A 25,480-nucleotide genomic window follows, 5' to 3' on the forward strand; every position below is an offset into this window, starting at 1 on the left:
ATCTATCTATCTATCTATCTATCTATCTATCTATCTATCTATCTATCTATCTATCTAACAATCTATACACCTATCATAACTTCTTGGAATCATATAGCACAATTGTAGGCCATTCCACGCATTGTACCTGTACTAGCTCATTGATAGAGCTTTCAATTCTCTTTCACCCTGGCCAAGTAGTGTTTTCAATTTCAAGTACATATCCATTTATTTCGGATTCAGTCTCTACTTTCACCACCCTCCAGGTGGTGCATTGCCGACCTTAACATGTTACTATATGAAAGGAATTCTCCACATCTCCCCGACTGATTGTATTGCCAATTCTCTTAAACCTGTCTCCTCTCATTCCCAAGCATCCTGCCACTGAAAACAACGCTTCCCAATCTACAATGTTAAAAGCCTTCAGCATTTTCACACTGCTATTCAATTTTCCCTTAATCTTGTCTGCTGGAAGGCGAAGAACCCCAGCTTCTCTGGTCTCTCCACATTAACTAAGTTGCTAATCCCTGGTATTACCCCAGTAAATCTCCTCCACACCCTCTCCAAGGCCTTGACATCCTTTTCAAAATTTTGTGCCCAGAACTGAACAGAATACTAAATCCAGGCTCAACCAATGAATTATGAAATTGTACCGCAGCTTGTTGGCTATTGTGCAACGTATATTTCCACTGAGAACGCATAGGATGTCCTATGCTTTGAAATGAACCTTCTCAACTTCTCCTGCCACCTTAGAAGATCTGTATGGGAGCGTCCTGGTCCCCCTGTTCCTGCCATCCCTTCAAAATTGTGCGATTTAGCTTGTATCTCCTCTCCTCCTTCTGCCTTTGACAATTCAACATCGCACACCTCTCTGCACTAAATTGTATCTGCCATGTGTCTGTCCACTTCACCCGGGTGGCAACTTCAAATTGAAGCCTGATGCAATCCTCATCATTGTTTACTATTTGCCCGAATTTTGTCTCTGCAGAAAACTTTGAAAATATGCATCTTTATGCAAGTCTAGGTCATTAGCATATATCAAAAGGAGCAGTGATCATAATGAACGCCTGGGAGACACCACTGCTCAGGTCCCGCCACTCTAAAAGGAAATGGTTCACCCCCACTCTCTGTCTTCGGCTTCTTAACTAATATCGCCCCCATGCTCCAAATATCCAACTGTATTTCAGGCGCGTTATGGAAATTTCTCTGATTCCTTACTTCCTGTTTGTCAATTTAAGGGGCATCTCCGATCTTGAGCAACCCAGAGTCAGTCCCTCGCAAAACGCTGCGAATATAAAATAGGAAAATATTTATTTTAAATATTTGGCGGTTTCCAACATCATTCCATGCTATCAAGACTTACTTGTGATAGCTATATGTCGCGAATAGCGAGGCGGGTCTTGATTAGCAGCTATTAACAGTTAATAGTAGCTGAAGAACCACAGAACTGTGATTGACAGCTATTTAGTCCATAAAATAGAACACGAGAATTTCTTTCAGCACGAATTAATCTTCTTTGTTTAAGTAGCACAGTTTACAATGTTTTTAAATCTGTCTGTATGTCTGTCCGTGTAACATCATAAAAGAACAGAATGTATTGAATAAACGTAATAGAAAAAAACAAGCTGACAAAATTAAACTCAATAACTTTAACGAACAAACCAAAGTCAAAATAAATTAAACATGAATTAACAGACAAATAACCGTCCATATGTATAATCACAAATTAGACCTTATATATTCGACACAACAAAGGTAAATTTCATGGATTTACTGGGCAGTCCACTGAGCATTTTGGAACCAGCTACATCCACAAAGTTCTGTAAAGCTCTGCGCTTCCTCAGGTGGATCTGCAGCTTCTGTCTTTCAAGATTCAGCCACTGCTTCTCATCCAACAGCAGTTCCCCATCAACCCAAGCTCCACGGGTACTGGTCTTCACCAAAAACAGCGCATTATTCCAGAACCTCCTCAGCTCTGCTCAGGACAGTTTTGATGGTGTGGATCCACCAATGTTACCTGAAGTAACTGAAACAGCTGCAGCCTTTTGTTTCGGAGGACCAGGGTACTGCTGGGTAAGGGAAAACTATTTATTTGGGCAGTTTTAAAATCATTTTCTTTTTTGCGAGGAGCAGCTTTGACAGAACGAGGTGTGGAGCGAACTTACAGCTGAGCGGTCAATTTCAGTGTAAGTTACAAGTTAATCCCCTTTTGTTTCGGAGGACCAGGGGACTGCTGGGTAAGGGAAAACTATTTATTTGGGCAGTTTTAAAATCATTTTCTTTTTGCGAGGAGCAGCTTTGACTGAACGAGGTGCGGAGCAAACTTACAGCTGAGCGGTCAATTTCCGTGTAAGTTACAAGTTAATCCCCTTTTGTTTCGGAGGACCAGGGGACTGCTGGGTCAGGGAAAACTATTTATTTGGGCAGTGGCAGTACCCGAGACACTACACGTGCAGTGTCTCCCACCCACCCTCCTCCTCTAACCAAAAAAAAGGACTCTGGTGTGTTGATAAGGTAAGCTTTTTATTTAAAAAGTTCAGTCCGTCGGATTGCTAAGCGAACAAGTTTTGACTTTTTTTTTTTGTTTGGTTTTTCAGTAGATTTTTTGGGAATCTAGAATAGTGGGAATGGAGGTAAAGGCAGTTGTAAGTTCCTCCTGCAGAATGTGGGAGGTAGGGGTCCCCAAGAGTGTCCCTGCTGACTGCATCTGCGGGAAGTGCACCCAACTCCAGCTCCTCGCAGACCGCGTTAGGGAACTGGAGCTGGAGCTGGATGAACTTCGGATCATTCGGGAGGCGGAGGGGATTATTGACAGGAGTTATAGGGAGGCAGTCACACCTCAGGTAAAAGAAGTAGGTAGATGGGTTACCGTCAGGGGAAGGAGAGGGAACCAGCAGGCAGTGCAGGGATCCCCTGTGGCCGTTTCCCTCAACAACAGGAATACCGTTTTGGATACTGTTGCGGGGGACGACTTACCAGGGGTAAGCAATGGGGTGCAGGTCTCTGGCACAGAGTCTGTCCCTGTTGCTCAGAAGGGAAAGGGGAAGAGGAGCAGAGCATTAGTCATTGGGGACTCCATAGTTAGGGGAACAGATAGGAGGTTCTGTGGGAACGAGAGAGACTCACGGTTGGTGTGTTGCCTCCCAGGTGCCAGGGTACGTGATGTCTCTGATCGTGTTTTTGGGATCCTTAAGGGGGAGGGGGAGCACCCCCAAGTCGTGGTCCACATAGGAACCAACGACATAGGTGGGAAGAGAAATGGCGATTTAAGACAGAAATTCAGGGAGCTAGGGTGGAAGCTTAGAGCGAGAACAACCAGAGTTGCTATCTCTGGGTTGTTGCCCGTGCCACGTGCTAGCGAAGAGAGAAATAGGGAGAGAGAGGAGTTGAACACGTGGCTGCAGGGATGGTGTAGGAGGGAGGTTTTTGGTTTCCTGGATAATTGGGGCTCTTTCTGGGGTAGGTGGGACCTCTACAAACAGGATGGTCTTCACCTGAAACAGAGGGATACCAATATCCTGGGGGGGAGATTTGTTCGTTATCTTCGGGGGGGTTTAAACTAAATCAGCAGGGGAATGGGAACCTAAATTGTAGTTCCAGCGTACAGGCTGTTGAGAGCAGTGAGGTAGGGGATAAAGTTACAGGGACGCAAGAGGGCACTGGCAAGCAAGAACTTTTTTTAAAGTGTGTCTACTTCAACGCCAGGAGCATCCAGAATAAGGTGGGTGATCTTGCAGCATGGGTTGGTACCTGGGATCCTGATGTTGTGGCCATTTCGGAGACATGGGTAGAGCAGGGGCAGGAATGGATGTTGCAGGTTCCGGGATTTAGATGTTTCAGAAAGAACAGAGAAGAGGGTAAAAGAGGGGGGGGGTGGCATTGTTAATCAAGGAAAGAATTACAGCGGCAGAAAGGACGTTTGAGAACTCGTCTACGGAGGTAGTATGGGCCGAGGTTAGAAACAGGAGAGGAGAGGTCACCCTGTTGGGAGTTTTCTATAGACCTCCGAATAGTTCCAGAGATGTAGCGGAAAGGATAGCGAAGATGATTCTCCACAGGAGCGTGAGTAACAGGGTAGTGGTTATGGGGGACTTTAACTTTCCAAATATTGACTGGAAATACAATAGTTCGAGTACTTTAGATGGGTCTGTTTTTGTCCAGTGTGTGCAGGAGGGTTTTCTGACACAGTATGTGGACAGGCCAACCAGGGGCGATGCCACATTGGATTTGGTACTGGGTAATGAACCCGGCCAGGTGTTAGATTTAGATGTAGGTGAGCACTTTGGCGATAGCGATCACAATTCGGTTAGGTTTACCTTAGCGATGGGCAGGGACAGGTATATACCGCAGGGCAAGAATTATAGCTGGGGGAAAGGAAATTATGAAGCGATTAGGCAAGATTTAGGATGTGTAGGATGGGGAAGGAAACTGCAGGGGATGGGCACAAACGAAATGTGGAGCTTATTCAAGGAGCAGCTAATGCGTGTCCTTGATAAGTATGTACCTGTCAGGCAGGGAGGAAGTTGTCGAGCGGGGGAGCCATGGTTTACTAAAGAAGTTGAGGCGCTTGTCAAGAGGAAGAAGGTGGCTTATGTTAGGATGAGACGTGAAGGCTCAGTTAGGGCGCTTGAGAGTTACAAGCTAGCCAGGACGGATCTAAAGGGAGGGCTAAGAAGAGCAAGGAGAGGACACGAGAAGTCATTGGCGGATAGGATCAAAGAAAACCCTAAGGCTTTCTATAGGTATATCAGGAATAAAAGAATGACTAGAGTTAGAACAGGGCCAATCAAGGATAGTAGTGGGAAGTTGTGCGTGGAATCAGAGGAGATGGGGGAAGCGTTAAATGAATATTTTTCGTCAGTATTTACAGTAGAGAAAGAAAATGTTGTCGAGGAGGTTACAGAGATACAGCCTACTAGGCTAGATGGGATTGAGATTCACAAGGAGGAGGTGTTAGCAATTTTGGAAAGTGTGAAAATAGATAGGTCCCCTGGGCCAGATGGGATTTATCCTATGATTCTCTGGGAAGCCAGGGAAGAGATTGCAGAGCCGTTGTTGTTGATCTTTATGTCGTCATTGTCGACAGGAGTAGTGCCGGAAGACTGGAGGAGAGCAAATGTTGTCCCCTTGTTCAAGAAGGGGAGTAGAGACAGCCCTGGTAATTATAGACCTGTGAGCCTTACTTCGATTGTGGGTAAAATGTTGGAAAAGGTTATAAGAGATAGGATTTATAATCATCAAAGCCACTGTTGGTCCAGTTACAGTTCGTGGTTAAAAAGGAAGCAGATGTTCTGTTGCAATAACAAGGACAGATCTTGCTGACACAAGCAACTCAAGATAAATAACAGCTTTACCGGACAGAAATGAGGAAGTTCGATAGGTCAGCTACAAGATGAAGCACCAGAAAATAATTCTGCCATTTTATTCAAATACAAGTTGTTCACTCCCAGAAGCAGTTCAAGGGCATCCAATGCCTGGGGGCAAGTATCAGCTGTGTTGAGATGTTGGCATATTGTGGTTGGCCCAATCTTCAGTGGAGTTTGGAATTGGCACTTTTTAGATGGACCCGGCCCTGTAAACTGACCATAATAAGCAGGGCGGCAGCCAATATCTTAACACCTTTAGCATTGCGTGTTGAAGGATCGGCTCATGCTGTCGTTGCTGGGGCCTGCAGCCCTGTAGTGTGCTCACTGGAGCCACCAGTATTAGGGCAGATGTCTAAGTTCTTCGGCGAGATGACCTTTGTTGTGCATGGCCCACCAGTTTAGATGAGTGCAGCATTCTTACTGTAAATGTCAGCCTCTCAGCTCTGGTGTGAAACCGCTCTCTGAGTAGAAATAAAACCGCAGGGCTGTTAGGGAAAAAAAAAATACTTAAAATGTGTTGCGGTACATGTTCCTCTGCTTCCTTTCTAAAATGTGCAACGGGGCTGATAACATTCGTGTAATGGAGCAGAATTGAATTAACTTTGCAAGGAACTATTCTCTCTGAAGTGTCATTTGCACCTCTTCCATTGGAGAATCGAATACCGGTTTTCTCATTTTTAACATGACTCCAGTGGCATGGATTTCTTCTGCATGCATTGCTCTTCTCTCTGGTAAGTTTGCACATGATTTTCTGTGTGATGCATTTATTTTAGAAGATATTTCTAACTTCTTACTTCAAGCTTAAAAATGAAAGGGGCGTCTCCTGTGTTCAACATTGCAGAGGCCCCGGTTCCCCCAAACCGCTAGGATTATGGTAGCAAAATATATTAAATAGGTGGCGGCATCTTGCAACTTTCTGTACTGTCAATACTCATTTCTGACTTAATATGTCCCCAATAGCGAGGCAGAAATGTTGACTGGCAGCGAAAATGTCCTTGCATCAAACAGAGAAATGTGATTGGCAGGTATTTCACAATTTCAAACAGCTACAAATGATAAAATCATACATCATCCAGCACAGAAGGAGGCCATTCAGTCCATCGGCTCTTCGTCCCAGGGTCCTGCGCTTTCGCCTTAGAAGTTCAACTTTCCAAGAATTTATCCAATTCCCTTTTGCAAGTTTCTGTTAAATTTGCTTTCAATCCCCCTTCAAGTAGCACATTCCAGATCACAACAAGTCACTGTGCAAATTACATTCCCATCATCTCCCCCGCTGGATCCATTGCCAATTGTCTTAAATATGTGCCCTCTGGTTACTGACCCTCATGCCACTAGAAACAATGTATCCTTACTTACCAAATCCTTCATAATCTTGAACTTCTGGCTTAAATCTCCCCTTAAACTTCATTGTTTTCGAACGATAACTATAACAATTTCTCCAATCTCCCCACATAATAGAAATCCGCCCGGCCCTGGTGCTAACTAGTAAATTAGCACTACACCAGCTCCAGGTTTGTGATCGTCATCCTAAAGTCTGGTCCCAAACATGGATACAATATTGCAGCTGAGACCTAACCAGTAATATATAAAGTTTCAGAATAAAGTGCTGTTTTTTGTACGAGATGTCTTTCTTTATAAAGCTCGGCATCCCTATGCTTATTAACAGCTTAATCAACTTGACCTGTCACCATCAAGGACTTGTCTGTGTACACCTCCAGCTCTCTTTCTGTATATGCTTTAAAATTATACCATTTTGATTATTATTGACTCACCTCATTCTTCCTTCCAAATTCAACATCTCATGCTTCCCTGCATTTAAATTAGTTTGTCATATGTCTGCCCATTTGACTAGTGTCATCCTGAGTCTGGTACCATCCTGTTCACTGTTTACTGCATATCCGAGCTCTGTGTTAACTGCAAACCTGATAATAATGCCCTGTGCCCATGTCCGGGTAATTAATATATTCCAAAACGAGCAGTGGTGCTAATGCCAGTGCCTCACTGAGACCATTATATACGACCCTCCACTCTGATAATCAATTCTTTACAACTGATCAGTTATTTTCGGAATCAAACCACCTCTAAAAAAGCGTTCCTTATTTCATTTTTGTCAATGTAAGGGGCATCTCATATACTGAGCAGTTCAGATTCGGGTCCCTTACAAAATAATGTGAATATACATGCTTTCGATGGATGGCAGTTCTCAGCATCATTCTGTCCTGTCCACGGTGAGTGATAGATGTTGCCAGTAACGAGTCAGAGGTATTGACCGGCAGCGACAGTGCCCAATCCCAAGTCGAGAAGCGTGGTCATAATTTGAAGCAACCCGAAATGTTTTCAGCCCGAATTAATCTTCCTTACTTAAGATAATTATTTAATAGCACAGCCCGTTCTTCAACTAACTAACTATCTATCTGTATATCTATCGATCTATCCCTCTCTCTCTCTCTCTCTATCTGTCATAAAATCTGAGCATCATGAAGCACATTAGTAGGCCATTCAGCGCATTGTGCCTGTACTAGCTCTTTGACAAAATTTTCAATTCTCTTTCACCCTGGCCAAGTCATGTTTTCCTTTTCAAGGATATATCCATGTAGTTCAGATTGAGGCTGCTTTCGCCACCCTTCAGGTAGTGCATTACGGACCTTAACAAGACACTGTATGAAAGGGATTCTCCACACCTCACTTACTGGTTCTTTTGCCAATTATGGGTTAAATCTGTCTCCTTTCATTATCGAACATCCCTCCACTGCAAACAGTTTCTCCCGATCTACTCTGATAAAAACCTTCAGCTTTAGAACACTGCTATTCAGTTTCCACTTAACTTTCTCTGCTGGAAGTAGAACAACACCAGCTTCTCTGGTCTTTCCACATGAACTGAAGTTACCTAACCCTTGTATTACCCTCGTAAATCTCCTCAGCATCCTTCCCAAAATTTGGTGCCCAGTCTGAACCAGTGAATTACGAAATTGCAGTGCAAGTTGTTGGCTTTTGTACACCGATATATTTCCACTCGTAAAGCAAATGATCCCGTATGTTTTTAAGTCAGCATTCTCAACTTTTCGAGCCAACTTACAAGGTCTGTTTATGAGAACCTCCGGGTCATTCAAAATTGTACCATTTAGTTTGTATCTCCTCTCCTCCTTCTGCCTTTGACAATTAAACATCGAACACCTCTCTGCACTCAATTGTACCGGCCATGTTTCTGCCCATTTCACCCATGTGCCAATTTCAACTTGAAGTCTGCTGCTATCCTGATCAGTATTTACTCCTTGTCAGAGTTTTGCATCAGCTGCAAACTTTGAAAATATGTCTCTGCATGTACGTCTATGTCATTAACATATTTCAAAAGGAGCAGTGATCCTAATGAACCCCTAGGCGACCCCTTTGTACAATTCCCGCCACACTGAAAAGCTACGGTTCACCACCGCTGTCTGCATTCGGCTTCTGAACCAATATCGTCCCATGTTCCAAATACCCCATTGTATTTGAGGTGCTTCATGCAAATGTCCCTGCTTCCTTTCTTCCTGTACGTCAGTTTAAGGGGCATCTCTGATCTTGAACAATCCAGAGTCAGTCCCTCAGAACACGCTGTGAATACGCAATTGGAAAATATTTACTTTAAATAGATGGCAATTCCCAACATCTTTCCATGCTGTCAAGGCTTACTTGCGACTGATAGATGTTGCGAATGAGGGGGTGGTATTTGATCAGCAGCTAAAGTGTTGAATCACCTCAGAAATGTGATTGGCAGCTATTCAATCCACGAAAACCACTGGAAATGCTTTCAGCACTAATTAATCTACTTTGCTTCAGGAGCGCACTTCACAATGTTGTTTTTCAGTCTATCTCATGTGTCTGTACGTGTGCCATTTCCCGATCTATCACTCAATCTATCTATGCATATTGTTATGATCCCGTGGATATTAACAGCACAAAAGAACAGAATTCATCGGAGCTATCAATAGAAAAAAAAAACAAGCGACAAGATTCAATTCAATAATGTTTATATTAACAAACAAACAAAAATAAAAAAATATCAAGGAGGAATTAACAGTCTATATATATAATTACAAATTACACCTAACTATTCGACACAACAAAGGTCGATCTCATGGATTTAGTGGGAAGTCCACTCTGCATTTTTGCACCAGTTACAGCCACAAAGTTCTCCAAAGCTCTGAGCTTCCTCAAGTAGATCTGCAACTTCTGCCTTTCAAGATTCAGCCACTGATTCTCATCCGACAGCAGTTCCCCTTCAACTCACACTCCTCGGGTATGGTCTTCACCAAAAACAGCGCCCTACTCCAGAACCTCCTCAGCTCTGCTCAGGACAGTCTTGATGGCATGGATCCACCAGAGTTACCTGTAGTAACTGAAACAGCTGCAGACACTCGTATATGACTAGCTCTTGGATTCAGCTTCCACTACCTTCACTCCGCATGCACACTGCAATCTTGTTATCTGAGCTTGGACAGCTCTGAGTCTGATTTATCTGGTTCTATCCAGTTCTGTGTCCCCTGAACCCTGAAGTTGCTGGTTTCCTTTTCAGTTAGGGACTAACACAACATCCTTTGTCTGAAAAGGCGATTCGGGATATCAATCCTGAACGGCCAAGTTCTAATTTTAAGATAGTGCCCTGATAGTGCAGATTCCCTCAGCACAGAAAATAGCTTTGCCTGCATCTAGACCACCGAATTCCAATATGGCCTGAAACATCTCCGTTGGATCACTGGTTCGCCTTTTGCATTCAGTGGAGTACAAGGCAGATTTACGCATCATGCCCTCGTAATTCAACCCTTGAACCACCGGTGGCACTTCAATAAATCTATGCTTACACCTCCCCCCACCCCCTCCAAGGCCAGTGTTTCCTTCGTGACGTGTGGTGTCCAGAATAAAATGGAATTCTGCAGTCTGACTAAAGCATATCTTTCTCCCCTTTGGCATTCCATCGTTCTTCAGATAAAAGCCTTTTTGATTGCATTTTAAACATTCGCATCAGTTTTTAGTGATTTATGGAGTTGGAGACCCAAATCCCTCAGCTCCTCCATGGTTTCCAGTCTCTCGCTATTTTTGTTTCTCTTGAATCCACTGTGGATTATCTCACACTTCCCCACAAAGCACTCCGTCTGTCTCGGTTTTGGCAGCTTCCTGAAACTGGCTTTACCGCATTGGAACTTTCTGCTTCAATCTACACGTTCTGATGATCCTACTGACTTATTGTCGCCTGCAAACGGGGAGCGACAACTCTCTCTATTCCTTCATTCATATCATTGTTGTATATGCTGAAAAGCTGAGACCCCAGTCCGGATCCCCGGGAACGCCACTTGTCATATCACCCAATCAGAGTACTTCCCCTTTATCCCTACTGTCTGTTTAGTATATCCCAACCAATTATGAACCCACGTCCTAAGGTTATCTCCAATTCAATGAGCTCTCATTCTTGCTATATATCTCATACACTCTTGTGCAGAACCTTATTTAATCTGCTTTGGAAGTAGATAGAGATAACGTTTACAGACATTCCCCTGACCTTTTTGTTCGTGACCGTTTCAAAATAAAATCTTAGTCAGGCATGGGCATCACATCCATCCATACCGACTCTCATTGTCAGCCTGTACTTGTTCAGATGCTCATCCACTCTGTCCCTAATGATAAATTCCGGTAACTTTCCTACAATTGAAATTAACCTGACAGATCTGCAGTTCCCTGGCATCTTGCTTCTTGCTGTCTTTAAAATGGAATTACATGTGAAATTATCCAGGGGGTGCCGGGCAAAAATTGAAGGACTTCATAAAATGATTGCAAGCATATTTTCAATTTCCCCGCCTCCTTTAATTAATATCTAATGGTTGGTCCTTTCAGCCCTCGAGGTTTCCCTACCTGACGACCCTTTATTTTCCCCTGTACCATTTTAAAGGTATATTAAGCCCACGAAGTTAGAGTCACACAGTCATATACAGCACAGAATCACAGAATTGTTACCATGCAGAAGGAGGAAATTTGGCCCAGCAAGTCCATTCCAGTTCTTCGTTTGTCCCCTGAACTGAGATTTTAGGTTCTCCTGAAGAAGTATGGAGTGTTCTTCCTCTATTGTGAAAAAAGGATACAAAGTAGGCACTTAACAAGTCTGAAATTTCTGTATTGTCCAATAGAGTTTATCCTGTCAATGTTTTTAATGGTTCTGTTTCCCCCTATTAGTTTCTTCATATATTTATTAAAACGAGTACTGTTAGTGTTGGTTCCCCTTTCAACTATTTGCTCATCGTCTCTCCAGAGTCCTCTTTATTTGCATCATTTTGTTGTTTGATTTATAGTTGGTCCCTACTGCTGAATTTCACTTGTTGGCATTTGTGTAAGCCTTTTGTTTCAGCTTGTTCTTTGGTACAGACCAAAGATAATGAGAAATAGAGCGTTACTTTGGTTACAACTTAATAGAAATAAAATGCAACCTAAAATCCAAGAGATACGAACGAGCCATGACAGAAAGTCATCGGAGCCAGCTAAGAGAAACTCGAGTAAAGTAAAATTAGAATGTTTATCCTACAAAGACAGATAAGCATTTTGAAACAATAGCACTTATTTCACAAAAAAAAAATGAAAACAATTCACCCAACGAAAAGTGGGTTCTTTCTTTGGCAACGGAGGAAGACAGGAATAGGAGGAGGCAATTCATCCCTTCTTGCCTCTTCCGACATTCAATTAGATCATAGTTGATCTGTAGTTTATCTCCATCAACCCGCCTTTATCCCCTGACTCAACCAAAGTGTATCGATTTCCATTGGTTACAAAACTAGAATTATCCAGGGTGCTGGCATCCATGAGTGCAACGCCATCTCAGTCCCTCGGGCTAAGTCTGCGCTATTGCGTCGACAATTTCATATGTGCTCCACCTGGTATTCCGTTCTATTGACGTCAATGGAGCAGAGTAACGGGCAGAGAGAATAATGGGCGCCCAATACAGTACTGCACTATTTAAGCCAGTGGCCAGCTTTTACCCAGGGCAGTGCCTTGTGCACAATGGGCAGGTAATCGCGAAAGTGCATCTGCACTTCCATGGTAGTTAAATGTGTCTGCTCAGGACTTTATGTGCTATTACTAATAGGTGCCTTTGATTTGGATTGGAAATATTTTAACTTCCTTTTTGTGGCCTAATCATCTGAAGAAGGGTCCATGACCTGAAACGTTAACTCTGCTTCTCTCTCCACAGATGCTGCCAGACCTGCTGATTATTTCCAGCATTTCTTGTTTTTTACGTCCACAACTCTTGTTGTTCTTGCAGTTCCGGCCAGTAGAAGTGTCGCAGTTAATGAGTCCCTCACTGCTATTGTTGGGAATGAGGTGCTGCTTCCGTGTCAGATACCAAACAACAACACAAAGTTGGTGCAACTGTCCTGGGAAAAATCTACTGAGGAGACGCCCTTGATGGTATATAACCCTCGGTTTGGGATAAATTTCACAAATGAAAACTATTCCAGACGAATAGTTTTCAGAAACCATTCTCTGCAGGATGCATCAATCATAATAAAGGCTTTGGATATACAGGATGAGGGAAATTACTCATGCCGTCTCACATTATTCCCTCAGGGAATAATCGCTAAAAGAGTTCATTTAAGGATTCTAGGTATGTATTATCAATGGAGCAGAGCTCATGTGAAGATTTCTCTGCAATGCAGTATCTAAGTGCAGAGGGAGTTGTGATGAATCTTGGTATTGTGCACCCGGGTACGAAATCATTTCCCCTGTAATTGGCATTTGTCATCAAAAACAACTGATGCATATTTTCAATTATTTATTGTAGGCACATCCTAACTTTTATTTGAAACACACAGCAGATAGTTATTATTTGGATTATCCATTATTATTTGCTTTGCGGTTTCAAGGTAAACATATATTCATTGGAACTAAGTTGTATCATATAAACCCTCCATCATCATTAGGTTCCCCTGTATTGGTATGGTGTGCTGTTCCTCTATTGTGTCAGATGTTATAATGTTCATCGCGTTGTTGACTAATCATAGCAATCAATCGCTATCAATTGGTCTGCATCTGACCCAGCATAAGGTGAGGAAACCCCTCAGTGTTGTAGCGATGTGCGGAACCATATGTCCAAAACCAGCTGTTCATCCCGATCATGGTACACTTATCCCATGCTGTGTCTCAAATTACTCATGTACTGTGTCACAGATGCGGTATTCCTACTTGTATTATTCAGCCTATTATAGCTCTTGGGTACACTTGGTCACTTTATTCCCCATCCACCATCTGTCCTCAATCGCTCGCCTTCGTGGCACCAACTTTTCACAGCTTCATTCCGCTGTGCCCGAGTATAACCTGCAGATCAAATACATTGACTTTCCCTTCCTGGCCAGAAGTGTCATCTCTCACCTCCAGTAAGGCCCAAATCTCCTTCTTCAGCCAAACACTCGGCCCAGGTTACACCTCCTACTAAGTGGCTCAGTCCAACACTAACGGTAACGCTCCTCATGGCTCTTGCTAAACGGGTAATCAAAGCAGCCAGTTTCAATTATGGGATTTCTCAGTCACAGCTGTATAACATAGTTGATCTTTCGTTTATTATTGCTGAATATCTCCACAAAGTCCATCTCAGGTGGCAGAATCTTCAGCTAACTCAGCTTTCAATTCGCTGCTACATTTCTAATCACCGTTACAAACTGCTCCGAACCGAATTCTCCGATGTTTGGTCCTTTCCCTTGAAGCCCATCGTCACGCCCATCTTGTGAAGAGATTTGACTTCTTGCACTATCTGCAGTGCATAAGTTCGAGGTGCATCTTACTAAAAGCAAAAAGCTTCTGATTTGAAAACAAATCACTTTTTCATATTATTCCTGCTCATTCCTTGCTTCCCTATTGCCTTCATCCCATTTTCCTTCCTTTTCCGCATTATTTCTTACTTCCATCCTCGCTGTCTTTCTATAATGTTATCCATTGTGCGGTTGGACCAATGGATTAATGTTTTAGTTTAATTAAACGCCGTTGACATAGTTGAAAAAGTGATTGATTTTTTAATTATTTGTCTTCCTCCCAAGCAATTCCCACAAACAGAGCGATACCCATTCTGACAAAAGCTGGTGCTTTGGTGATGCCAGTGGCTATTTGTACCTCAGCTAATGGGAATCCAGCAGCCAACATCACATGGATTTCTAATCTGCCTGGCAACTATACATCAGTCCAGATGGAAAACGACAATGGAACAATCACTGTTACCAGCCAATACAAAATGGCACCGAGTAGCTCCGATAATGGTCGTAAGCTGGCGTGTGTTATATCCCACTCGGCATTAAGCACCACAGAGAATCTCACTGTACAATTATCAATCCTCTGTAAGTGCAGAAGACAAACACAAATAAGAATGTGATCCAATTCTAAGCATAATATAGTCGAACAACAAGGTAGCCAAACAGGACAAGCATTGACATTAGCTCATTGAGTGAGTTGACATGTTCTAGATATCTATGATTACATTATTTCTGGGCGATTTACTGTGACTGTTTTTCATTGCCAGCCCTCTGTTTGTAAACTCCAACTGAATACATGTAATTATCCCGAAATCAATATATTCTTCAGGGGTCCAGATTCAATGAAGCTTGCATTATCTTCAGAATGTGACGATCAATTGACTTGTGTATCATAACACTGGGTCATTTTCACTTTGAACGATAACCCTGCTTGGGATGTAAAAGTTGCTATTTAAATGCTAGCTATTGTTAACTTGCAATATGGACGCATGAGCTGCCCATTGTGCGTCCTGTCCAATGTTGCTTTCGAGTGAAGTCACTGGATATGGCAAATTGCACAGCGGGTAACAATAAGCTGACAATTTCCCCAGTTTGTATGACCGCCCGATGCACGCTTTGTCACCATGTGGTTTTTGTTGAGGCACCACCTCAATAGGCGTGTGTGTGGCTTGACAGTGATAGGTTGAAATCTGCACAATTGTAGTTCAGGAAAACCTCTTATCTCGATATTACTTTTCACACTATTTGAACAGAGACGTTAACGTCATGCAAATAATGTGTTACTGCTCCTTTAAGCCTTCCACTGAGTGTTTGCAAGAAAGAGGCAGCAAAACAGGAAAACAGGATCCTGTTCTCATTCCACATGGAGGGTGACCGGATAGTGATCAGGAACAGCAACCTGATGGTAGACGTGACTGTCCGTTATCTGGGAGAGTTAATGTCAATTGTAATGTTCCTATAGTGCTGAGATCGTTAAAAAAAAGACTCAATGTTTGCAGACCAGGAACCAACTGGCATTTTCCTGGTTCCCATGGCTTAATTACCCAATGGGCACTCTATTACAGCCACCCAGGGCTACTGATATGAAGTTAAAAATATTAAAGCCGTTAACATAGTTAAATAAATATCTCAGGACTTTCGTGAATGGTTCTCCATTCACTTTGTGATTGTTAATAATGCTCATAGAGGTTACATGACCCCATTTCTGACTTCATTTCACAGAATATCCAGCAGATTCCTTGGTACAAGTAGAAATGTCGCATATTTCTTTGTTATTTTCTTTGATGTACACACGCAAGGCCCATCCAACGTTAAAGATAAACGATGTTTTCTGTATGTGGGTGGCCCATAGTTGGTATCTGCTTACTGTCATTGTGGTTATTTGCTTTAAATTTAAGTTAATTTAAACTGGATTATCTGATACGTTGGATGCACTGACTACATGAGCCCAACCATTTCCTCCATAGATCCACCGGAAGTGACTATAAAAGGGTATGATGGGAATTGGAGTGAAAATACAAGTGATGTTTCCCTCGAATGCGTCGCGAATGCCAATCCACCAGCAACAATGTACTCTTGGCAAGGGTAAATAAGTGTTGGATTTATTAAGGATTTCATTGTATACATTTCCAAAAAGGGTACAGATAATGGATGGCTCAGATAATTGTATAATTTCATCCCCTTTGTGATATGATTGTTTAACTGAAAAAAGAGCTATCAAAACTGTTATTGTTTATATATCAGTGTTGTTAAGGGAAATGTTTGCGAATATGTCCTGGAAACACAGCGAAAGTGAGATGAATCCTCACTGACAGGCACTGGATGCATATTCCAATGATCTTTAGGAAACCCACATTGAGAAACTGTGACATGTGAACAAATATACTGATGGATATATAGATTGACAGATCAGAGAGAGTTCATTTGTTAAATTAATATCGAAATACATTGGCGCATTAATATACAGCAATGTCAATTGAATTAACATCAAACAATCATCCTTCCATTGTTATAGCCCACTGTTTGGATTTCTGAAAAAAAAGAATTGGCAATAAACCTGAAATCATTTTCACCGCAGCGAAATGTGTTGTCTACAAAATACAACTGAACCTAAATAACCAGCTGTATGTTGGGGTGAGATTTTCCTTGACCGTTGCCAATTATGGACATCTTAAGCAAAGCGAGCCTTTCAAGTCAAGGGAAACTGTGTTATGAATGAATCTTCACTGCTTGTCAACATGGCACGAATGAAGAAAGGGAGATTTCGTGTGTGTAAGATAATCATGCATGCACTTTTATTTTGAACGACACATTGGGTGTAATTTTAATTTATCTGGCTCGCCAGGGAACTAATGTGTTTGGGCTGAACACAGGTTTTATACCCTGTCTGAGTGACCACTGTTCAAAACTATGGAGAGTAAAATAGAGTGGGATCTGAGCCCGCCAGTTTCCCGCCCTATGATTAGGTTAAAATTGCTCTAGCATTTCCTTCCAGGTCGCGCACAGAGTTTGGACCAAACAGCCAGGAAATTTTAACACTTATTTGGGGTAGTGGGGCGGGGGGCGGGGGGGGGGGGGGGGGGGCGTGGGTGGCGATGGGGAGTAGGTGGGGTGGTATGGGGTGATGGTTTGAAACGATCAATATAGAACTGGTTCCCCATTATACAGCACGCCTGATATTCCTTACCAATGCAGTCAGTGGAAGGTGCAATCCGCAGGAGCCTATCATGGATGGCTAACTCTATAAAGGCCAAAATTAAAACTACCCTCCTGTAGATAGTCACTTTGACATTTTCAAAATGTGGATTTACTAATATTATCTTCCTATGCAACTATCTGTTTCCAAGATTAGCAGAAGGACTACAGACTGAAAATGCAAAAATATACATAAAGAAAGTGAACAGTCTCATGAATGGAAACTGGACCTGTGAAGCGACCAATTCCGTTGGGATAGGAAAGGGTGAAGTGGAGATAATAATAAAAGAAGGCAGCAATGCAGGTACATGTTAATGAAGTGCAGTGAAAAGCGCCAGATTCATTCCGTTTTGTGAATTAAAGCACATGTAACGGCATTTGATAAAAGATTAGTCAAAAATGGTTCATTTGGCTAATGCATTCACTTTGGAACGTCTGGAGATCACGAAAGGTGCCATATAAATTCCAATGGTGAACGAGTCACACACTGGAACGGTAGGCTACCTTCATTTCCTTCATCTACTATTTCTCCATATTTACACTTCAATCGGTCTGGGTGTGGTTGCTTCATTTGTTGCTGTAATTCTTGGTCAGCCTGAATAATTAAGTATGTAACAATATGAAGGCCTTTTTCCGAAGGCCCTATATTTTGCCAAATGGGAGTAAAAGGCAGATTTTTCTGCTCGCATATCTTACATTACAGAGTTGCTTGGGCCTAGCGAGTACATGGTCACTGGGCCATTTTGAAAGCACACTGTAAGGATTTGCCTGCATCCCTTCAGACAAGGCAATCGAATCACATGAATTATATCATGCTGATCTAGCTGGCCTAATTATCAGGGCCAGTGTGAAACTAATGAATTAGGAGCTGAATCTTGAATTAATTATATTTCTGTTGTACTTCCACATTAATTCCTTCCGAATTGTTGTTCCCTTGTTCGAAGCAAATTACATCTCCCACCAAGAATGACAATCGACCAGAAGAGAGACGCAGTGATACAATATGTTTTGCCCACGCTAAATTCGATGAACTGACTGCATAACATGTCCCTCTGCTTCGATTCATGTTTTGAATTGCGTATTACGTAATCCTTTCAAATGTATTTCCCCAGATGACCCTGAAGATTTAAACACGATCCATATCACCATAATAATCGCTGTTATTGTGTGTGTTGTTGTAATCGTATTGGCCCTGACGTTAACATGGTGGAAGAGACGAACTCAAGGTATTTTTTTTTAGATTTAGAATTAGAACATTACAGCGCAGTACAGGCCCTTCGGCCCTCGATGTTGCGCCGACCTGTGAAACCATCTGACCGACACTATTCCATTTCCATCCATATGTCTATCCAATGACCACTTAAATGCCCTTAAAGTTGGCGAGTCTACTACTGTTGCAGGCAGGGCGTTCCACGCCCCTACTACTCTCTGAGTAAAGAAACTACCTCTCACATCTGTCCTATATCTTTCACCCCTCAACTTAAAGCTATGTCCCCTCGTGTTTGCCATCACCATCCGAGGAAAAAGACTCTCACTATCCACCCTATCTAACCCTCTGATTATCTTATATGTCTCTATTAAGTCACCTCTCCTCCTCCTTCTCTCTAACGAAAACAACCCCAAGTCCCTCAGCCTTTCCTTTATTGAAATGAAACAGTACAGAAACTAACTCTATTTACTGCATGGGAAGACAAGTAGCTCGAACCCAGTTTTTAACTGGCGTTTTTGCATTGGCCGCCTGTTACAAGCCGACTTTGATAGGCCTTGGAGCCAGGCTGTGTCAACTGCTGTTCAGTTAGTAGCACTTTCACCTCTGAGTCACCAGATTCCAGGTTCATCTCCCACTCCAGGGGCTTGAGCACAGCAATCGAGGCTGTATACTCCAGGACTGAGGGAGCACTGCACTGTCGGAGGTGCTGTCTTCCTGATGAGTCAATAAACTCTGCCTGTTTGGGTGGATGTAAAAGATCCCAAGGCACTATTTCGAAGAAAGGTGGAGCTTTCTCTGGTGTCCTGGTCAATATTTGTCCCTGAACCCGCTTCACAAAAAAGCAGTTTATCTTGTCATTAACACATTTCTGTTTGTGGGAGCTTGGTTATAATATTCCAAAATTCTCTGGATACAGGAAAGGTTCCAGTAGATTGGGGGAAAAGGGAGGCAGGCAGAAGGTAGCAAATTATAGACCAATTAGTTTAACATCTGTCGTTGGGAAATTGTTGGAACCCATTATTGAGGAAGTAATAGCAGGACATTTAGAAAGTCAAAACGCAATCCATCAGAGTCAGTATGGTTTTATGAAGGGTTAATCGTGTTTGACAAATTTGCTAGAGTTCTTCGAAGCTGTAACAAGCAAAGTGGATAATGGAGATCCTATAGATGTAATTTATATGGACTTTCAGAAGGCATTTGATAAGGTGCTGCACATAAGGTTAATACACAAGGTCAGTTCACATGGGGTTAGGGGCAATTTATTGGCTTGGATAGAGGACTGGCTAACCAACAGAAAACAGAGAGTCGGGATAATTGGTTCTTTTTCCAGTTGGGAAGATGTAAATGGTGGATTGTCACAGGGTTCGGTCTTCAAGCCTCATCTATTTACAATCTATATAAATGACTTGGATGCAGGGATAGAAAGTATTATAGCCAAATTTGCAGATGACACTAAAATAGGTGGGACAGTAAGTTGCAACAAAGAAATAAGAAATCTACAAATGGAAATGGATAGATTAGATAAATAGGCCAAAATTTGGCAGATGGATTTTAACGTAGATAAATGTGAGGTTATCCATTTTTGGTCGGAAGAATAGAAAGGCAAATTAATATTTAAATGGAGACAAACTTCAGAGTGCTTCGGGGCAGAGGGATCTGGATGCCCTCGTGCATGAATCACAGAAAACTAGTTTGCAGGTACAGCAGGTGATAAGGAAGGCAAATGAAATTTTGGAATTTATTGCGAAAGGAATAGAGTATAAAAGTAGGGAAGTGTTGCAGCAACTGTACAAGGCATTAGTGAGACAGCACCTGGAGTATTGCATAAAGTTTTGGTCCCCCTACTTGAGAAAGGATTTAATTGCATTGGAGGCAGTTCAGAGGAGGTTCACTACATTGATTGCAGAGAGATTGAGCAGGTTAGGCCTTTACTCTCTGAAGTTTAGAAGAATGAGAGGAGATCTAATTGATGTATATAAGATGATTGACGGGATTGACAAAGTAGACACAGAGAGTATGTTTCCTCTTGTGGAGCAATCTAGAACGAGAGTTCATATTTTTAGGATAAGGGGAAGCAGATTTGAAACAGAGATGAGGAGAAATTAGTTCTCTCAAAGGGTCTTGAATCTGTGCAATTCACTCACCCACAGTGCGGTGGATGCCGGGACATTGGGTAAATTTAAGGAGGAGATAGACCGATTTTTAATTAGAAATGGGTTGAAGGGTTATGGAGAACGGGCAGGAAAGTGGAGTTGAGGTCGAGATGAGATCAGCCATGATCGTATTGAATGGCGGAGCAGGCTCGGGGGGCTGAATTGCCTACTCTTGCTCCTAGTTCTTATGTTCTTGCTGTGTTCACGCTGGCTGCCGCCTGTTCGGCTTTATAACAGTGGCTACACATAAAAAAAGTACATTATAGCACTTTGAGATGTTCGGTGGCCGTGAAAGGCGCTACATAAATGCAAGTGTTCGCTTTGTTTCAATGGAATTAATTATCAGGCAGGGTGTGTAGTGACTGGTCAATCCGATACCCCTAGCTTGAAGCTTGCCTGAGATGAATGTTTACCCTGTATATCTGCAGGTTTGTGAAATCTTGGTGACTTTGACAGGGAATGAACGGTATTCATTCACAAAAAACCAACAGTTGTTAAGTAAACCTCAATTATCAAAGAAGGAATGGGGATAAAAGAGAGATTCGACACAAAGCACAACAGTATGAAATGCGAATATTTTGACTGTATCAGTTGGAAATTTATAGATTAATCACTTTAAGGCATGCTGTTCTTCCAATTTCACAGAAATAGGTGTTCACCAAGATGGCAACAGCTCCGAAACTCAGGTAAGTTAAATGCAACGTGTCTGTTGCCAGTTAAATTCTCAGCCATTGTTCCATTTGATTGGCACTTTTTGTTGTAGATTGTTATCAGAACTCCCGGATATTTAGCATCCACTGGAAGGAGGGCAGAAAGGAAAACCAGATGCGGAATCTGTGGGATTTTCTTTAGCCTACATTCAATGGAAGGAATAGCAAAAGGTTCTGTTACAGACTTATAATGGGCCCAAACAGTTTTATCCTCTGTGTGTTAATACAGTTAATACTTCACACACAAGTGAAAACGTCCAAAATATCCCCCAGTTTAGCATAACATTTCATACGGATGCACCTTCTCGGGTTAGAACGTGACTTTTTTAATTATAAGGGATGAGAAATGATTTATTATGTTGCTCAAGCTTTGTGTTAAGGGATTCTGATAGGAAAGGTAGTATGATTTCCCATTTCTCTTGTTCGCCCCTGGGTTCCTACAGTTAGATCTCGGGCTGAATTTTGCCAACTCTCCGACGTCGGCGGTCTGGCAGGGAGTGGGGGGCGGGGAGGGGGGGGCGGGCGGAAAATACTTCCGCGAGAGGCCCACTTGGGGCCTCGATGCCGGGAATGTCCCGTCCCATTTTACCGGCTGTGGCGAGGCCTCGAGGCAGCCCCCCAACCCCCTTTCCCACCGCCCCAGCTACTCAGTGGCCGAGCTTCATTCAGATATTTAAATGAATTTAAATCAATGAATTATCACCTTCCTTGACCCGATGGTCGTCCCACGTCGATATTCCGGTTGGTGGCCCGAAGTCCCTCACTTTCGGATCTCCACTGGGAGCTCCGAGGCGTGACTATGATGGGGAGGGGGGAGGAGTTAATGTTTCAAGGCGAAGTGGGTGGGGTGAGACAAAAACGACCACAGTTCTTTGAGGGGCTACTGGGAAGGGGTTGATAGCTAACGGAATAAATTTTCGGGACTGGAGTGCGGGAAGGTGGTGAGTGAAAATTTATTTTCTGGGGGGTGATAGGAACAAATAATGAACGGATTATTGTTTGTGGGGGAGGGGTTTGGAAGTGTTCATAAAATTTTATTTTTATTTATTTGTAAACATGTCATTTTAAAAACTAAAAAGCAACTGAAGAGCTTGAAGCCATTTAAAATAGCGCTGGCTCTTGCGTCGTGGCGTCGGAGGCCTTGCCGGGGTTGGTGCGCCCGCTCCCTGGGCGTCATCGAGGGCGGGTGCTCCTCCCGCTCCATGTTAATGAGCCTCTGGGGAAATATCGCGGCGGCTCCACAGCGCACCTGTCCCGCATTTGCCGTGCACATTTTGACGTTGGCCGCCGAGCAGGTCGGTGAGTTATTAAAATTCTGCCCCTCCAGTCGGAAACCAAAGGTCGAGATTTTCCCAGTGAAAGGCTTGTTGGAAAACTGAGTCCATTTATGTCAATGGATTGAAAGTCACTGACAGCGGTTTTCTGACAAGACACGCGACTTTCAGAAAATTCAGTCCATAACAAACCAATTACATGGACTGTGCATCTGTCCAATGAACGGAATATCGGGCGCTCCTGGGAGATTGCGCCCGTTTTGAACTGGCGCCAAGATGAAATTCTAGCCGGTTATTTGTCAATTTCAAGCAGTTGACCGATGTCCTCTGGGTTTCTGACATTTTTCTCCTATTATTTCAACTGACGTCTGCCCTTACTAGTCTGAAATGGAAGTTTGAAATCATACTTTCTCCCCCCACAGGCAGAACAAAGGATTGTTTATGCGGTGCTCGATTTTAGTGTACAGGCGAAGCACGTTTCTGCCCAAAGGGAAGAGGAGAGTACGGTTTACGCAGGTGTCAAGTACAGCCAGAATTAATTTCGCTTCATTTCCTCAAATAGAATAGACTTGAAAATGCTGTGCAACACTTGCGCAGTAAGGTCAAAGGTACCATGTGTTTTCATGTTAATGCTTGAGCATGCGATAATTCCAGTATCAACTCGCCTTGTTCATTCCGACTCCTGTGCCTCTGGCTATTGGATCGCCTGCGAAAAATGCAGGGAAATCGGACGAGTCTGAGCGAATCGCCTCATGACCTCGCAAACCACGGACACGAAATCAGTCCGAATTCACTTGGTGTTTGTCCTCAACTCCAGCTATTGTCAGGTCACAAGAATATAGTCCCAGGGACAAGCACATGAGCAAGAAAATGCCCACTACATGTGGGTTAATGTGATCTCAATAAATAAAAGCTGTGCCTTGCATCCGCTGCCATCTTGTAATCTGAACCTCAGGCACTGGTTTTGCTGCTTGCTATATGAAGCTGCTGAACAGAATGTAAAATAAATGATGGATTTTCGCAAATTCTCGAGCGCTCTTTAGATTCTCACATTGCCAAGGTGTGGGGAGGTGGGGGGGGGGGGCGGGGGGCGGGGGGCGGGGGGGAAGTGGTCTCCTAAAACAGTTGCTAGTGAAGGCACAGCAGTCAACACTCTGGCCATTACTACTTCCTGTTGAATTGGCTACAGCGCAAGAGGAATTTCAACTAAATATCTTTTTTTATCCAAAAGACGCTTATTGAAAATAAAAGAACGTTTTTGCGTTGGTCTGTTGTGGGATGAACTTAAGAGCAGACCACATTAAAAAGCTGTACCTGAAGGTCCCCGGAGCTTGACCACACATGACCAAGGAGTTGTGGGTGTCAACCGACAGAGTGAGATATGTTTAGATTGGCTGGTACAGTAACTGTCTGTATATATAAGGGTACATATATTATATATGTTCCAGTTAAGCTGAAAAAACAATGCTTGCTTTGGCTGTTAAACCAAAGGAGCAAGCAATATTACATGGTCCAGCTTTGATAGGTGGCCTATACTTTTGCTGAATGCGGTTGTTAGATTTCAAGAAGCCCGTTTTATTTTGTGAATATAATAGTGATGCTGGCATCTGGAACCTGCATTAATATTTTCAGCAACCAGTATCAAATTCCGAATGTATGATTCCCAGGATCAATGTTGTCATTGCGATTTAGTTTTGTGTAATTGCAGTGAGACAGGGACAGCAGAAGATGGAGATCATAGGATCATAGAACATTTACGGTACAGAAAGAGGCCATCTGGCCCATCATGTCTGTGCCAGCTGTAAAACGAGCCACCCAGCCTCATCCCATCTTCCAGCATTTGGTCCGTAGTCCTGCAGGTTATCACACTTGAGGTGCGTGTCCAGACACCTTTTAAATAAGTTGCGTGTTTCTGCCTCAACTACCCTTTCAGGCAATGAGTTCTAGACTCCCATGTGAATGGATATTTCCTCATCTCCCCTCTCATCTTTCCACCAATCACTTTTACTCTGTGCCACCTAGTCACTGACCTCTCTGCTAAGGTAAATAGGTCCTTCACATCCACTCTATCCAGGTCCCTCACTATTTTGTACATTACAATCAAATCGCCCCTCGGCCTTCTGAGTTCCAAGAAGAACAGCCCCAGCCCATCCAATCTTTCCTCAAAGCTGCGTCTTCCAGTCCCAACAACATCATTTCTGTAATGAGGTAACCAGAACTACTCACAGCACTTAATTTGTGGCCTAACCAATGACTTAGGCAGTTCCATAATAACCTCCCTGCTCTGACATTCTATACCTTGGCTAAGAAAGGAAAGGATTCCATATTATTTCTTAACCAAATTATCGACCTGTCAAAAGCCTTGCTAAAATCCATGTAGACCGCATCAACTGCACTACCCTCGTCAGTCTTCTTTGTTACTTCTTCAAAAATTCAATCAAGTTAGTCAGACAAGTTCTTCCCTTAACAAATCCGTCCTGACTATCCTTGATCAATCTGTGTTCTTCTAAGTGACAGTTCAACCTGTAATTATTCGGTGTATCCTTCGCTCCATTTTTGAACAAAGGTACAACGTTAGCAGTTCTCCAATCCTCCGAAACCAAACCTGCATCCAATGAGATGTGGCAAATGATGGACTGACCTTCTGCTTTTTTCTCTCTGGCTTCTTTTGACAGCCTGCAATACATTTCATGCGTCTCTGGCGATTTACCCACTTTCAAGGATTCTAATTCAATTGATATTTCCTCTCCCCCTATGCTTATCACAACCAATACTTCACACCCCTCTTCCTTGACTACAATATCTGCATCCTCTGCCTCTTTAATGAAGACAGA

At 42.9% G+C, this 25,480-nt stretch overlaps 1 protein-coding gene across 5 annotated transcripts; it reads left to right on the forward strand.

The window, feature by feature from the left end:
• The first annotated feature begins 1,951 nt into the window (after positions 1 to 1,951).
• On the forward strand, positions 1,952 to 23,671 carry LOC137352693 (nectin-1-like). Of its 5 annotated transcripts, none has more exons than XM_068018414.1 (8): positions 1,952 to 2,052; positions 12,628 to 12,969; positions 14,396 to 14,689; positions 16,072 to 16,189; positions 17,452 to 17,603; positions 18,412 to 18,525; positions 21,308 to 21,348; positions 23,069 to 23,671. In XM_068018414.1, the coding sequence occupies exons 2-8, from the start codon at positions 12,771 to 12,773 to the stop codon at positions 23,183 to 23,185; spliced, it is 1,035 nt and encodes a 344-aa protein (XP_067874515.1). In that variant the 5' UTR covers positions 1,952 to 2,052; positions 12,628 to 12,770; the 3' UTR covers positions 23,186 to 23,671. The 5 variants fall into 5 exon arrangements, with proteins under 5 accessions (XP_067874515.1, XP_067874514.1, XP_067874512.1 ...); XM_068018413.1 differs by lacking the exon at positions 1,952 to 2,052 and adding an exon at positions 5,344 to 6,076 and having other exon boundaries at positions 12,556 to 12,969; positions 14,396 to 14,614; XM_068018411.1 differs by lacking the exon at positions 1,952 to 2,052 and adding an exon at positions 5,345 to 6,076 and having other exon boundaries at positions 12,556 to 12,969.
• The last annotated feature ends 1,809 nt before the right edge of the window (positions 23,672 to 25,480 follow it).

The sequence above is a fragment of the Heterodontus francisci genome, chromosome 39 (assembly GCF_036365525.1).
Source record: "Heterodontus francisci isolate sHetFra1 chromosome 39, sHetFra1.hap1, whole genome shotgun sequence".
Lineage (NCBI taxonomy): Eukaryota > Metazoa > Chordata > Chondrichthyes > Heterodontiformes > Heterodontidae > Heterodontus > Heterodontus francisci.

Bases quoted from the DNA above. Each gene is read 5' to 3' on its own strand.
- LOC137352693 (XM_068018411.1), top strand. From the start codon at position 6,028: ATGACTCCAGTGGCATGGATTTCTTCTGCATGCATTGCTCTTCTCTCT. The intron at 14,690-16,071 runs GTAAGTGCAGAA...TTTCCTCCATAG, and splicing joins TGTACAATTATCAATCCTCT to ATCCACCGGAAGTGACTATA. The intron at 18,526-21,307 runs GTATTTTTTTTT...CCAATTTCACAG, and splicing joins GTGGAAGAGACGAACTCAAG to AAATAGGTGTTCACCAAGAT.